This window comes from Pollachius pollachius (assembly GCF_949987615.1).
Source record: "Pollachius pollachius genome assembly, chromosome: 10".
Lineage (NCBI taxonomy): Eukaryota > Metazoa > Chordata > Actinopteri > Gadiformes > Gadidae > Pollachius > Pollachius pollachius.
Window position 1 is genome coordinate 3802836 of NC_136943.1, and position 15565 is coordinate 3818400.

The 15565-nt window shown below is 54.8% G+C and overlaps 1 protein-coding gene across 1 annotated transcript in view; it reads right to left on the reverse strand.

Moving 5' to 3' along the window:
* fstl5 (follistatin-like 5) overlaps positions 1 to 15565 on the reverse strand; it is a gene marked incomplete at both ends in the record, with an annotated part of 43498 nt that overhangs the window by 2499 nt on the left and 25434 nt on the right. The window contains 8 exons of the mRNA XM_079744707.1: positions 406 to 530; positions 1250 to 1357; positions 2566 to 2712; positions 4330 to 4448; positions 4702 to 4728; positions 11863 to 11997; positions 12619 to 12780; positions 14913 to 15033. Of these exons, the coding sequence (XP_079600833.1) occupies positions 406 to 530; positions 1250 to 1357; positions 2566 to 2712; positions 4330 to 4448; positions 4702 to 4728; positions 11863 to 11997; positions 12619 to 12780; positions 14913 to 15033 (944 nt within the window). The remainder of the gene's footprint in view (positions 1 to 405; positions 531 to 1249; positions 1358 to 2565; positions 2713 to 4329; positions 4449 to 4701; positions 4729 to 11862; positions 11998 to 12618; positions 12781 to 14912; positions 15034 to 15565) is intronic.

The following is a 15565-nucleotide window of genomic DNA, read 5'->3' on the forward strand; positions in this document are numbered from 1 at the left end:
GGGGGGGGAGTGTCTGTGGTGATGCTGATGCTGTCTCCGTGGCGACAGGAGATGCGGCCCTCCCCATGATGCAGTCAGTCATGACCAGGAGAGAGGAGAGACCAGGGGAGGCCAGGAGAGACCAGGAGAGAGGAGAGACCCGGGGAGACCAGGCGAGACCAGGAGAGACCAGGAGAGAGGAGAGACCCGGGGAGACTAGGGGAGACCAGGAGAGAGGAGAGACCAGGGGAGACCAGGAGAGAGGAGAGACCAGAAGAGACCAGGAGAGACCAGGGGAGACCGGGAGAGACCAGGAGAGAGGAGAGACCAGAAGAGACCAGGAGGGAGGAGAGACCAGGAGAGACCAGGAGAGAGGAGAGACCAGAAGAGACCAGGAGAGAGGAGAGACCAGGGGAGGAGGTGTACCTGTTGTGGCTGACGATGAGGCTGGGCGGGGGGATGTAGAAGCTGGCCACCCTGTCGAAGCGCCGGCCCACCGGCCGGGCGTGGACCGTGTGGTGGGGGGCCCGGCTGCTGGCCTGGGAGATGACCTGGGGGGGGGGGGGGTGTAAAGAGAGATGATGAGTGATGGTGGGCTGCGGGCTGCTGGTATCCAACGGGAGACCCTGGTTGTCCCGAGCCTCCACGGAGGCCTGGGGTCCGTCTCTACTGAACCACCAGACACCTCCTCCTCCTCAACGCTCAGCAGGGTGGAGCAGGGGAAGGAGTTTGAGCTGGTCTGATGCCTCTCTCTCCCTCCCCTCCCCCCTCTCTCCCCCCTCCCTCTCTCTCTCCCTCACCTTTCCTCCCTCCCCCCTCCCTCTCTCTCTCCCTTTCTCCCTCACCCTTCTCTCACCCTCCCTCCCTCTCCCTCCCTCCCCCTCTCCCCCCCCTCTATCCCCCTAGACCATCTAGACCAGTATAGACCAGTATAGACCAGTAGGGGCTACCTGCAGAGTGGGACTCCTCTGGTCCAGAGACCAGTAGGGACCAGTAGAGACCAGTAGGGGTTACCTGCAGAGTGGGACTCCTCTGGTCCAGAGACCAGTAGGGACCAGTAGAGACCAGTAGGGGTTACCTGCAGAGTGGGACTCCTCTGGTCCAGAGACCAGTAGAGACCAGTAGAGACCAGTAGGGGTTACCTGCAGAGTGGGACTCCTCTGGTCCAGAGACCAGTAGAGACCAGTAGAGACCAGTAGGGGTTACCTGCAGAGTGGGACTCCTCTGGTCCAGAGACCAGTAGAGACCAGTAGAGACCAGTAGGGGTTACCTGCAGAGTGGGACTCCTCTGGTCCAGGTCGCCCCAGCTCAGGATCCAGACCTGGTCGTGGTCCGGGTCGTACTGGAGCGTCGCCGGGAAGGGGTCGGTCCGGACCGTCTGGAAGAGGAGGAGAGGAGGAGGGGAGGAGAGAGGAGAGAGGAGGAGGAGAGGAGAGAGGAGAGGAGAGAGGAGAGAGGAGGAGGAGAGGAGAGAGGAGAGGAGAGAGGAGGAGAGAGAGGAGGAGGAGGAGGAGAGAGGAGAGCGGAGGAGGAGAGGAGAGCGGAGGAGGAGAGGAGGAGGAGAGGAGAGAGGAGAGAGGAGGAGGAGAGGAGGAGGAGAGAGAGAGGAGGAGGAGAGAGAAGAGTAGAGAGGAGAGGAGAGAGGAGAGAGGAGAGAGGAGAGAGAAGAGTAGAGAGGAGAGGAGAGAGGAGAGAGGAGGAGGAGGAGGAGAGAGAGGAGGAGAAGGAGGAGGAGGAGAGAGGAGCAGAAGAGAGAGGAGGAGAGAGGAGGAGGAGAAGGAGGAGGAGGAGAGAGGAGCAGAAGAGAGAGGAGGAGAGAGGAGGAGGATATCACAAGGTGTTTGAAGAGCAGACCCCATGGGGAGAGGGGGGCTGTGTGTGTGTGTGTGTGTGTGTGTGCCTGCGTGTGTGCGTGCGTGCGTGCGTGTGTGATCCTCTGACAGCACATGAGAGGTGAGATGAATGCTGTGAAGAGGAGCTAAGTGAGGCTTCCACCTGGGACCTGTCTGTTGAGATCTACGTATATATTCATTATGTAGAGCAGGGTGTTACTTTACACATTATCTCTATGAAACATGTGATGTATGGCATCAAAATGTCAATATTGCATATTCACTGTGTAAATAGACACAGGGAACTAGACACACACTAGAGATATAGACTAGCTTCATCAATACTACCTGTGCTAAGGACTAGATACATGAATACTACCTGCACTAAGGACTAGATACATGAATACTACCTGTACCAAGGACTAGATACATGATTACTACCTGTACCAAGGACTAGATACATGATTACTACCTGTACCAAGGACTAGATACATGAATACTACCTGCACTAAGGACTAGATACATGAATACTACCTGTACTTAGGACTAGATACATCAATACTACCTGTGCCAAGGACAAGATACATGAATACTACCTGTACCAAGGACTAGATACATCAATACTACCTGTGCCAAGGACTAGATACATGAATACTACCTGTACCAAGGACTAGATACAGAATCAGTCCCAAATATCCCAGCGTGAAAATTTGGATCTTTTGTCCAGCAGTATCTCCTGTCAAACAGGAAGTACCTGAACGGCCTTCTGTGATTTGACGTCCAGCAGCAGCAGGCGATGCAAGCCGGGCTGCGCCGCGTAGATCAGCTGATCGTTGACGTTGACCGCTGATGACCAATCACATCTCTGGACCCCTGCTGTGAAGCCGGGACACACCTCCTCCTGACGCACACACACACGCGCGCACGCATGCAGGCACGCACGCACACACACACACACACACACACACACACACACACACACACACACACACACACACACACATACACACACGATAAATGACAGGTGAGCAGGGGACTGGACCCCAGAGCCTCTGACAGGGGACTGGACCCCAGAGCCTCTGACAGGAGGGGACTGGACCCCAGAGCCTCTGAGAGGGGACTGGACTCCAGAGCCTCTGACAGGAGACTGGACCCCAGAGCCTCTGACAGGAGGGGACTGGACCCCAGAGCCTCTGACAGAGGGGGACTGGACCCCAGAGCCTCTGACAGGAGACTGGACCCCAGAGCCTCTGACAGGAGGGGACTGGACCCCAGAGCCTCTGACAGGAGGGGACTGGACCCCAGAGCCTCTGACAGAGGGGGACTGGACCCCAGAGCCTCTGACAGGAGACTGGACCCCAGAGCCTCTGACAGGAGGGGACTGGACCCCAGAGCCTCTTACAGGAGGGGACTGGACCCCAGAGCCTCTGACAGGAGGGGACTGGACCCCAGAGCCTCTGACAGGAGGGGACTGGACCCCAGAGCCTCTTACAGGAGGGGACTGGACCCCAGAGCCTCTGACAGGAGGGGACTGGACCCCAGAGCCTCTGACAGTAGGGGACTGGACCCCAGAGCCTCTGACAGGAGGGGACTGGACCCCAGAGCCTCTGACAGGAGGGGACTGGACCCCAGAGCCTCTGACAGGGGACTGGACCCCAGAGCCTCTGACAGGGGACTGGACCCCAGAGCCTCTGAGAGGGGACTGGACCCCAGAGCCTCTGACAGGGGGGGACTGGACCCCAGAGCCTCTGACAGGGGACTGAGTGATCGGTGCAGAAGGCTGACGGGTCAGGAGGGCTGGTGACCAGACCTCCTATCAAATCCTGACAGCGTTTCAGACAGTGGTGGTCCTTCTCTAACCGGGTCAGAACTCATCCTGCAGGAGATGAGACTTGAACCCTGAGGACTCTGAATCTCCCTTTGAGGGGTTGGGATTAAAAGCATTTCTCTCCTTTTTCACTTCCTTGTTTCAGATCCCCGTGAGTAGAAAGCTGAGAGTGACTGTGTGGGTAATATGCAACACAGCGCCTAAAGTCAGAGCGCGGTTTCACTATTCTTTGCAATCCTACGCCTACACCCATAAAACAGAGAGAAGCAGGCACCAACACAACAACCCCAGGCTGTCAGTCTGGTCCAGCAGTCCTCCACTGCAGAGGGATGGACTCAATATGTCGGGCTTCACATGCTAAATATAATAGTAGGTCTGATCCGAAATGACAGCTCAGCTAGCAGGTCTGACATGAGGAACCAGAGTGGTCTGAGGAACTATATGTTCAGAGGAACCAGGTAGTGAGGAACTAGATGTTCAGAGGAACCAGGTAGTGAGGAACTAAATGTTCAGAGTAACCAGGTAGTGAGGAACTACATGTTCAGAGGAGTAGTTGAAGACCTCAAAGACTAGACCTCAGAGCGTAGACCTAGTCAGAGGACTAGTCCCAGAGACTAGTCCTCATGGAGTCATAAGGAAGGCGTGTCCCAGGACCTTGAGTAAGCAGATCCAACATGGCCGCCCTCATACCTGCAGCCCCAGCAGCTTCTCGCTGGGCTTGATGTGCCTCTGGATCTCGCAGGCCACCGGCTGGATCACCTTGATGCCGTCTTCGTAGAACACGTAGAACATGTTCCCGATGCCCAGACCTGCAGAAACCAGGAGGTGATCAGAGCTACGCACACACTGGCCTCACAGCAGGGTGTTGACGTTGCTATCCCACTGGTCACGGGGTAAACATCATCTACTGGGAGTTCTGGGAGTACTGGGATCCTAGTGGGGAAGTGAACTCACCAACATGAACACATATCAGCTCCCACACATCAACACAGCTCAGCAGCCACAAGATGTGAATCCACTTTATTTCATTCATTCTACAGAGGAGTTGAGATGGTTACGTACCGTCCTCCCGCCACAGGATGTTGGCGACTGTGGAGAAGAGAGAGACCCCGTGAGTCGATGGTGTACAGCAGGGAGTCATCCCAACACAACGCTATGAATGTTTAATGGAGGCGCCGCCGACACTTTGAGCAGAAAACAATCAATAGAGCCTTCAATGGAGGACCCTACAGGACCGGGGGGGGGGGGGGGGGGGGGGGGAGGGGCGAGGACACCGTGTGGGTCTCAGACCACCGAGGGGTCTTCAGATCAGCTCACCAAATGTTTTAAAAAATATGCAAATTCCTCCATGCTACTTCTGTTGAATGTGAATACTGGTTTTGATTAGAATCAAGCAGAGACTCATGTTGTCCTCCCCCTTTGGAGATGCTAACCAGTTGTTTATGGGAGGTTCAGATGCTCGTACTGGTCACTCTGAGATCCCTACTCTGAGGAGCCCGGTGTGACTCCAGCTCCTGGCGTCGTTCCTCACCCCTCCGCCCCCCTGCCGAGTGGGGGTGTGGAGCTGTCTGAGTGCTTTGGTTTATCCCTGAAACATGAGCCAGCTCTAGGGCCCTCCAATCAGCCGCCAACAGCAGTGTGAGGAATACCAACGACCTCCAGTCCGTCATCACGTGCAGACGGAGCACTCTCAATCTAATGAATATGACAAACCCACTCCCCCAGGAAACTCATCTCGGGTGGACCAGACGTCTGCTCCCTGATGCTATGCTCTCTTTGGGGCCCAGCCAGGGGACGGCAGTGAGACAGGCGGCAGGGAGACAGACAGACAGACAGACAGACAGATAGAATCCCTGACATTGCTCTGTAAAGTCGGTACCCTGATGCTATGCTCTCTGTGGGGCTCAGCAATGGGAGGCACAGAGACAGAGAGACAGACAGACAGACAGACAGGCAGACAGGGTGGACAGACTGACAGACAGACAGACAGAATCCCTGCTGTTCATATCACTGCTCTGTAAAGTCTGTGCCGCTCCATAGTTTGTTAAAAATGAGTGAGTATCCAGACCTCGCCTTGTGAAAGAACCCTGGTGTGTTAGAACCATGTAGAACCCTGGTGTGGTAGAACACTGTAGAACCCTAGTGTGGTAGAACCCTGTAGAACCCTGGTGTGTGAGAACCCTGTAGAACCCTGGTGCGGTAGAACCCTGTAGAACCCTGGTGTGAGAACCCTGTAGAACCCTGGTGTGTGAGAACCCTGTAGAACTCTGGTGTGGTAGAACCCTGTAGAACCCTGGTGTGTGAGAACCCTGTAGAACCCTGGTGTGGTAGAACCCTGTAGAACCCTGGTGTGTGAGAACCCTGTAGAACCCTGGTGTGTGAGAACCCTGTAGAACCCTGGTGTGGTAGAACCCTGTAGAACCCTGGTGTGGTAGAACCCTGTAGAACCCTGGTGTGTGAGAACCCTGTAGAACCCTGGTGTGGTAGAACCCGGCTGTGTCAGAAACCGGGTAGAACCCTGATACTCTGGTGTGTGAGATTCTTTCGGCCCTCTGGTCGCTCTGTGAGAGAGGTGGTGGAGCCCAAAACGAAGAGTGAGTTTGTGAGATTGTTACCTTGGGGCCTCCTTGTTCCTGGTAGGAGGAGACATGCAGTGACTAATTGAAAAGGCCGGCCCTCCCAAGTATATAATCCTGCCTACTTCTAAGTTGTCTCTCTCTTTTTCTCTCACACCCTCGACATGGCAGGCGCTGGCTGGTCGCACTTTATCGTTTGTTAAACCAGAACCCTTTTGTTCAAATCCGTATGAATTATTGTTGATCTTGGATCTTTTGTTTTATTGGGGGAGCGGTTGCTTTCTTTTCTGTTTTTGTGGCAACCCTCTCATTCTGTTTTCCGATATATGGAAAAGAAATAAACCAAAACGTTTTCTTTCCAGAAAATCTGTTTCTTTGAGTTATTATGTTAGTTGTTCACACGATCTTAATGTGGGCTCGTAACATAAATGGGGGCTCATCCGGGATTGAATCTGGTTTGGGTTTATGTGTTTCGACACTCCCTTTGACGTCTCGGAAAGACGAGAGTATTTGTCAGGCTTTTGCACCATTTATTATGGACGGTTTTGTCACTTTGCTCGAAGAGCCTAATGCACGCATTCCTATTAAAATACTTCGCGACACGGCTGCGTCGCAGAGTTTCATTTTGGAGAATGTCCTGCCTTTCAGTGAAAAGTCCCACATTGGTGCGAGTGTCTTAGTCCAGGGTTTTGATATGGGATTTGTGAATGTGCCACTACATGAGATTTCACTCTCTTCTGACTTGGTCACGGGCACTGTAAAAGTGGGCGTACGTCCCTCTCTCCCTATTGCAAATGTATCGTTTTTGCTTGGGAATGATTTGGCAGGTGGGAAGGTATTTCCTAACCCTGTGGTAACCCATAATCCTGTTGTGACTTCGGCTTCTAAAAGTGAATGTCCTGACGATGTGGCTGTGAAATACCCTGAGGTTTTTCACGCCACTGTTGTTACGCGCGCCATGGGACGAAAATAGCCAAAGAGACCCCTGTTCGTGAACGCAGTGATGAGTTTTCTGATCTCTATGATACTTTTATTGCTCATCCCATGTCGTCTGCTAGTGGTAAAACGTCTGTGAAGTCGGCCCCGCTATCTGCGGTTCCTTGCGTTTCTAAATTGTCTCCCAGTCGCGAACAACTTATGTGCGGACAAAAAAACGATCCCTCTCTCTCTACACTATTGGCGGAGGCTGTCTCTGAGAAAGACATTGAGTCTGTGCCTCATGGTTATTTTATTCGTGAGGGGATCTTGTTGCGAAAATGGAGGCCGCTTGTGGCTTCTGCTGCGGATGAGTGGCGTGTGCTGAATCAGATTGTCATTCCGATGCCGTATCGAAATGAAATCTTACGCCTTGCTCATGATCACCATTTCGCAGGTCACTTAGGTATCAATAAAACATCCGATCGCATTTTGCGCTATTTCTTTTGGCCCGGTCTCAAGAGTGACGTTGCGAGACACTGCAAAACATGTCACGTATGCCAAGTTACGGGAAAGCCTAATCAGCTGATTCCTCCAGCTCCGCTACAGCCGATACCCGTCACGTCGGAACCGTTTGAACAGGTCATCCTAGACTGTGTGGGTCCGTTGCCGCGGACTAAGTCCGGAAAGGAGTATCTGCTCAAAATTATGTGCAAGCTGCCTTGTTCGCTGTGCGTGAAGTAGTGCAGGAGTCCTTGGGGTTTAGTCCCTCCGAGCTTGTCTTCGGGCATACGGTACGCGGCCCGTTAAAAATGCTCAGTGACTCCATGTTGACCCCGAACACATCACCTCCTCCCAGCAGTCTGTCTGACTATGTGTCTAAACTTCGTTTGAGGCTCCATCGAGCTTGCGAGCTGGCTAAAGAAAACCTTGGCGTTACTCAGAAACGAATGAAACAGCGTTACGACCAAAAAGCTGTCTGCCGGGTATTTAAACCTGGTGATAAAGTGATGGTGTTTCTTCCAATTCTCGGCTCCGCGCTTCAACCACGCTATACCGGTCCCTATCTTGTAGAAAGACGTGTCGGAGATGTGAACTACGTCATAGCTACCCCTGACCGGAGAAAGCGATCTCGTTTATGCCATATCAATATGCTTAAACGCTACTGTGAGCGGGATCACTCTGACATTAAACCTCCCGCCTGCATTAAAAGCTCCCCCGCTTCAATGAGGCGTGTGATCGATCCAGCAGTGGCGCTGTCCAGCACGGCAGGTGCAGAAATTGCCACGACTCTGCCTGTTACCTGTCGGCCTGCCCCCTGTAGTTCAGCGCCCCCGTGTGGACCTGCTGCTCCGCCGCATGACGACGAGGGGGTTCGCTGTCCTGCCGCTGAGGTCGTCGAGGGCAGATTGAGGAACTCTGAAATCCTCGTGGGTCTGAACCATTTCTTTTCACATTTACCTAATTCAGAACGTGAAGATTTAATTTCTCTTTTCTCTTCTAATATTAATTTGTTTTCCGATGTTCCTGGTCGTACCACTGTCATGGCTCACGACATTGATGTTGGGGAAAGCAGGCCCATTAAACAACACCCTTACCGCGCCAACCCACTAAAACGCCTCCTACTGCGAAAAGAAGTTAAGTTCATGGTAGACCATGGTATTGCTGAGCAGAGTTTCAGCCCGTGGAGTTCGCCCTGCCTTCTTGTGCCAAAACCTGACGGCACTTCAAGATGTTGCACAGACTTTCGAAAAGTCAACGCTGTGACCAAGCCCGATAGTTTTCCGTTACCACGCATGGACGATTGCGTAGATCGCCTTGGCTCAGCTGTTTACGTGAGTAAGATTGACCTTCTAAAAGGTTATTGGCAAATTCCTCTGACTGAGCGTGCTAAAGAAATAGCCGCATTCGTTACACCAGACAGTTTTTTACAATACACTGTCATGGCGTTTGGTCTTAGGAATGCACCAGCTACGTTTCAACGGTTGGTCAACCACATTCTTGCTGGATTGTCTAACTGTGAGGCGTACCTCGACGACTTGGTGGTGTATAGCGCCACCTGGGATTCTCACGTTAGCCACCTGAGAGACGTGTCTGAAAGATTGTCCGCTGCTAATCTGACAATAAATCTGGCAAAATGCGAGTTTGGCCAAGCCAAGGTTGTTTATTTGGGCAAAGTGGTGGGTGGCGGCGAAGTGCGCCCGGTGCACTCGAAGGTTGAGGCCATTCTTAAATATCCTGCCCCCACAACTCGTCGTGAACTTAGACGCTTCCTTGGTATGGTCGGCTATTACAGGTCGTTCTGCAAAAATTTCTCCGTGGTAGCCGCCCCTCTGACTGACCTCCTCAGCACCAAACGGTCTTTTGTATGGACTGAGGAGAGTCGTGTCGCTTTTAATTTAATCAAAGCGTTGCTCACAACGGCCCCTGTGCTCGCCGCTCCTAACTTTACTGTCCCTTTTGTTCTTGCAGTAGATGCAAGTGATCTAGGAGCCGGTGCAGTACTTATGCAGGGTGGTAATGACGGACTGGAACATCCCGTTTGTTTTTTTTCTAGAAAGTTTAGCTGCCATCAACGCGCTTATTCCACTATAGAAAAAGAGGCCCTTGCCCTCGTGTTGGCGCTCCAGCACTTTGAAGTTTACGTTGGTGGTGCTGTGCATCCGGTGACTGTTTATACAGATCACAACCCGCTAACTTTCCTGGACCGGATGCGCAATCACAACCAACGGCTAATGCGCTGGTGCTTAATATTGCAAGCTTTCAATATTAACATCCAACACATCCGTGGTCGCGAAAATGTCGTGGCAGATGCGCTTTCACGTGCATAGGTTTTGTAGGCCTATTGAAAAATTTGTGTAAATAAATTGGATGGTTTTCTTTTTTTTCTTTTCTTTCCTCATTCATCCACTTATGTAAATATTACCTGTAACATGTGTTTTTTTTCCTTGTGAAAAATTGAAAAATTCTCCCCCAATTTATTTCTTTAAGGGTGGGGGTGTTACCTTGGGGCCTCCTTGTTCCTGGTAGGAGGAGACTTGCAGTGACTAATTGAAAAGGCCGGCCCTCCCAAGTATATAATCCTGCCTACTTCTAAGTTGTCTCTCTTTTTCTCTCACACCCTCGACATGGCAGGCGCTGGCTGGTCGCACTTTATCGTTTGTTAAACCAGAACCCTTTTGTTCAAATCCGTATGAATTATTGTTGATCTTGGATCTTTTGTTTTATGGGGGGAGCGGTTGCTTTCTTTTCTGTTTTTGTGGCAACCCTCTCATTCTGTTTTCCGATATATGGAAAAGAAATAAACCAAAACGTTTTCTTTCCAGAAAATCCGTTTCTTTGAGTTATTATGTTAGTTGTTCACACGATCTTAATGTGGGCTCGTAACAGAGATGGTTGTGGCGCCGTGTTAGTGAAGCCATACATCACCTGCAGGGAGAGCAGAGAGAGCAAAGAGCGGAGAGAGGGCCGTACATTACCCCCCCCCCCCCCCCGCCTGATGACTCTGTGGGCAGCCAGCGGCTGCAAAGAGGTTACATTGGTAACCTCAGAGGTCATAAGGCTACACAGAGCTGCCCCACAGGCCCCCGTATCACCTGCTGTGATCTGTCAGCCGGGTCCAGGCGCGCGGTGCGTCCGGTTCTTGTCCACGCCGAGCTGTAAATATATACTACAACCGCCGTTGCCAGGCAACCACTGCTGAGTGGCGCAATGCTGGTCCATGGCGGTAATTATAGACAAGCACAGACACTCTGTTAGCACAGGAGCTAATGCTGCATCAGAGACAACACAGGATCTCACTGCCGGGGCGGAGGGGCGCTGGGTCGTATAGGTCTTAGTGGGTCGGGGTACTGGTCTTAGTGGGTCGGGGTACGTACTGGTCTTAGTGGGTCGGGGTACTGGTCTTAGTGGGTCGGGGTACGTAGTGGTCTTAGTGGGTCGGGGTACGTACTGGTCTTAGTGGGTCGGGGTACGTACTGGTCTTAGTGGGTCGGGGTACGTACTGGTCTTAGTGGGTCGGGGTACGTACTGGTCTTAGTGGGTCGGGGTACGCACTGGTCTTAGTGGGTCGGGGTACGTACTGGTCTTAGTGGGTCGGGGTACGTACTGGTCTTAGTGGGTCGGGGTACGTACTGGTCTTAGTGGGTCGGGGTACGTACTGGTCTCAGTGGGTCGGGGTACGTACTGGTCTCAGTGGGTCGGGGTACGTACTGGTCTCAGTGGGTCGGGGTACGTACTGTCTTAGTGGGTCGGGGTACGTACTGGTCTTAGTGGGTCGGGGTACGTACTGGTCTTTGTGGGTCGGGGTACGTACTGGTCTTAGTGGGTCGGGGTACGTACTGGTCTTAGTGGGTCGGGGTACTGGTCTCAGTGGGTCGGGGTACGTACTGGTCTTAGTGGGTCGGGGTACTGGTCTTAGTGGGTCGGGGTACGTACTGGTCTTAGTGGGTCGGGGTACGTACTGGTCTCAGTGGGTCGGGGTACGTACTGGTCTTAGTGGGTCGGGGTACGTACTGGTCTTAGTGGGTCGGGGTACTGGTCTCAGTGGGTCGGGGTACGTACTGGTCTTAGTGGGTCGGGGTACTGGTCTTAGTGGGTCGGGGTACGTACTGGTCTCAGTTGGTCGGGGTACGTACTGGTCTTAGTGGGTCGGGGTACTGGTCTCAGTGGGTCGGGGTATGTACTGTCTTAGTGGGTGGGGGTACTGGTCTCAGTGGGTCGGGGTACGTACGGGTCTTACGGTTCGAGTCCTCCACGAAGAGCGAAGAGATGTCTTCGTCCACGCCGGCCGCGTTCTTGGCGATGCACGTGTACGCGCCCGTGTCCTCGAAGTGCACGTTGCTGACGTGCACTTCGCTCCCGTTGGCTTTGGGAAGAGGACGCACAAGACGTGTTAGAAAGACACAAACGGTCCCAGCATCTTAATCCACTTGATAGTGAAGGTGGTGTTGGTGGTGGTGAAGGTGGTGGTGGTGGTGGTGGTGTTGGTGGAGGTAGTGATGTAGGTAGTGGTAGTTGATGTAGGTGGTGGTGGAGGTGGTGTTCGATGGTGGTGATGATGGTGATGGTGGTGATGGTGGTGGTAGTAGTGGAGGTAGTGACGTAGGTAGTGGTAGTTGATGTAGGTGGTGGTGGAGGTGGTCTTCGATGGTGGTGATGATGGTGATGGTGGTGGTGTTGGTGGAGGTAGTGACGTAGGTAATGGTAGTTGATGTAGGTGGTGGTGGAGGTGGTGTTCGATGGTGGTGATGATGGCGATGGTGGTGGTGTTTGTGGAGGTAGTGACGTAGGTAATGGTAGTTGATGTAGGTGGTGGTGATGGGAGTGACGTAGGTAATCATTTGGATGTAGGTGGTGATGACTTGGGGATGATATAGATTTGACCGGTGTGGTGTTGGGGGTGGTGGGGGTGAGACAGACACTGGTCGGACCGGTGGGGGTGAAGGTGTGGTTGATGAGGCGGTGGTGTGGCGGGCGGAGGTCTCACCCTGCAGCGTGAGCTGCTTGCTGAGCTTGGGGGTGATGTCCAGGCCGTTCTTCAGCCAGGCCAGCGTGGGCGGAGGGACGCCCTCGGCGTGGCACCTCAGGCTGGCCGTCACGCCGGGCTCCCGCGCCTGGCTCTCAGGGTACACCCGGAGCACTGGGGGCACTGGGGGGACGGGGACACGTCAGACTGGGAGCACTGGGAGGAGACAGGGGACACGTCAGACTGGGAGGAGACAGGGGACACGTCAGACTGGGAGCACTGGGAGGAGACAGGGGACACGTCAGACTGGGAGGACTGAGGGCACGTCAGACTGGGGGCACTGGGAGGAGACAGGGGACACGTCAGACTGGGGGCACTTGGGGGAACGGGGACACGTCAGACTGGGAGGACTGGGGGGAACTGGGGGAACGGGGACACGTCAGACTGGGAGGACTGGGGGGAGAAAGGGGACACGTCAGACTGGGAGCACTGGGAGGAGACAGGGGACACGTCAGACTGGGAGCACTGGGAGGAGACAGGGGACACGTCAGACTGGGAGGACTGGGAGGAGACAGGGGACACGTCAGACTGGGGCACTGGGGGGACGGGGACACGGCAGACTGGGGGCACTGGGGGGACGGGGACACGTCAGACTGGGAGCACTGGGAGGAGACAGGGGACACGTCAGACTGGGAGGACTAGGGGGAACTGGGGGACGGGGACACGTCAGACTGGGGGCACTGGGGGAACGGGGACACGTCAGACTGGGAGGACTAGGGGGAACTGGGGGACGGGGACACGTCAGACTGGGAGGACTCGGGGAACGGGGACACGTTAGACTGGGAGCACTGGGAGGAGACAGGGGACACATCAGACTGGGAGGACTGGGAGGAGACAGGGGACACGTCAGACTGGGGGCACTGGGAGGAGACAGGGGACACGTCAGACTGGGAGGACTGGGGGGACGGGGACACGTCAGACTGGGAGCACTGGGAGGAGACAGGGGACACGTCAGACTGGGAGCACTGGGGGGACGGGGACACGTCAGACTGGGAGGACTAGGGGGAGACAGGGGACACATCAGACTGGGGGCACTGGGAGGAGACAGGGGACACATCAGACTGGGAGCACTGGGGGGAGACAGGGGACACGTCAGACTGGGAGCACTGGGAGGAGACAGGGGACACATCAGACTGGGAGGACTAGGGGGAACTGGGGGAACGGGGACACGTCAGACTGGGGGCACTGGGAGGAGACAGGGGACACGTCAGACTGGGGGCACTGGGGCACTGGGGGACGGGGACACGTCAGACTGGGAGGACTCGGGGAACGGGGACACGTTAGACTGGGAGCACTGGGAGGAGACAGGGGACACATCAGACTGGGAGGAGACAGGGGACACGTCAGACTGGGGGCACTGGGGGACGGGGACACGTCAGACTGGGAGGACTCGGGGAACGGGGACACGGCAGACTGGGAGCACTGGGAGGAGACAGGGGACACATCAGACTGGGAGGACTGGGAGGAGACAGGGGACACGTCAGACTGGGAGCACTGGGGGGAGACAGGGGACACGTCAGACTGGGAGGACTAGGGGGAACTGGGGGAACGGGGACACGTCAGACTGGGGGCACTTGGGGGAACGGGGACACCTCAGACTGGGAGGACTGGGGGAACTGGGGGGGAGACACAACACGCTCTGCGGGGGCGGACAGCGAGCAGATAAGCCAGGGAGGCTGCAGCGCCCGCCGATTGATTTTGCGTCTCGTCGTGTCGGACGGAGGCGGAGGGAAAACAAAAAGCTCTCAGCTGTCGAGCGTTTTGTCAAAAGCCACTTTAAATATCCCTCCACACTTCATCCCGCTACAAAGGCTGCGTGACGCCTCCCACCGTCGTCAGGGGGAACGCTCAGCCTCTGGCTCCATGCATTTATGCATTGGCTGAGAAAATGTTCAGGTGTCTGCCCCTCAGGTGCCCTTGTTAGGGTCTGAGGAATGGATTCAAATCTCCTTTGAAAAGGAGAGTGTCTGATGTAGGGACACAAACGCACGCACACACAAACCGCACGCACGCACGCACAAACCACGCACCCGCACGCACACAGGTAGGTCCGTGGGCCCGCGTCTTAGGAAGGGAGCAGAGAGCCGGCTAACAGGCTAACAGGCTAACAGGCTAGAGGCAGTTGAGAGAGGAGATGCTTCTTTACTAGAAACACCTCAGCAGGAGAAGGATATGGAATAGTCTGAGTTCTTCAACTCTTAACATAGGTGTGTGTGTGTGTGTGTGTGTGCGTGTGTGTGTGTGCGTGCGCTCACCCTGAACCAGCAGTGTGTGGGTCTGGGAGAGTTGGGGGAACCCGTCTGCGTGACAGCTGTAGTTCCCCAGGTGGCTGCTGGTCACCTTGGTGATGTACAGGGAGCCATCATCCCCAAAGTCCTGAGAGGAGAGAGGAGGGAGGAGGGAGGAGGAGGGAGGAGAGAGACGATAGTGTTTAGATGCTCTACTACGGTGACATCGTCTCCATCCCACACACACGCCTTTAAAGGCGGAGCTTTTATACAAATCCCTCACAGATTTCCCTTTTTCACCCATTGCTTAAAGAGAGACCGTTTGGTCAGGTGAGACACACACACACACACGCACGCACGCACGCACGCACGCACGCACGCACGCACGCACGCACGCACGCACGCACGCACGCACGCACGCACGCACGCACGCACGCACGCACACACACCTCGACTTATGGTCTCTCTATCCTTTGCCCTCTCTTTCCCTCCCTCCACCCTCTCTCTCTCTCATGGCTGACCGGGCGAGCGAGGCGGAGAGGTGAGAGAGGGACAAGAGACAGCTGAACACGTTCTGCTTTGAAGGATGAAAGAGACACCTGAGGCATGGACACGCTCGCACACACAGACACGCGCGCATGCACGAGAACAGGCACTCACGCACGCACGCGTGGACGCAA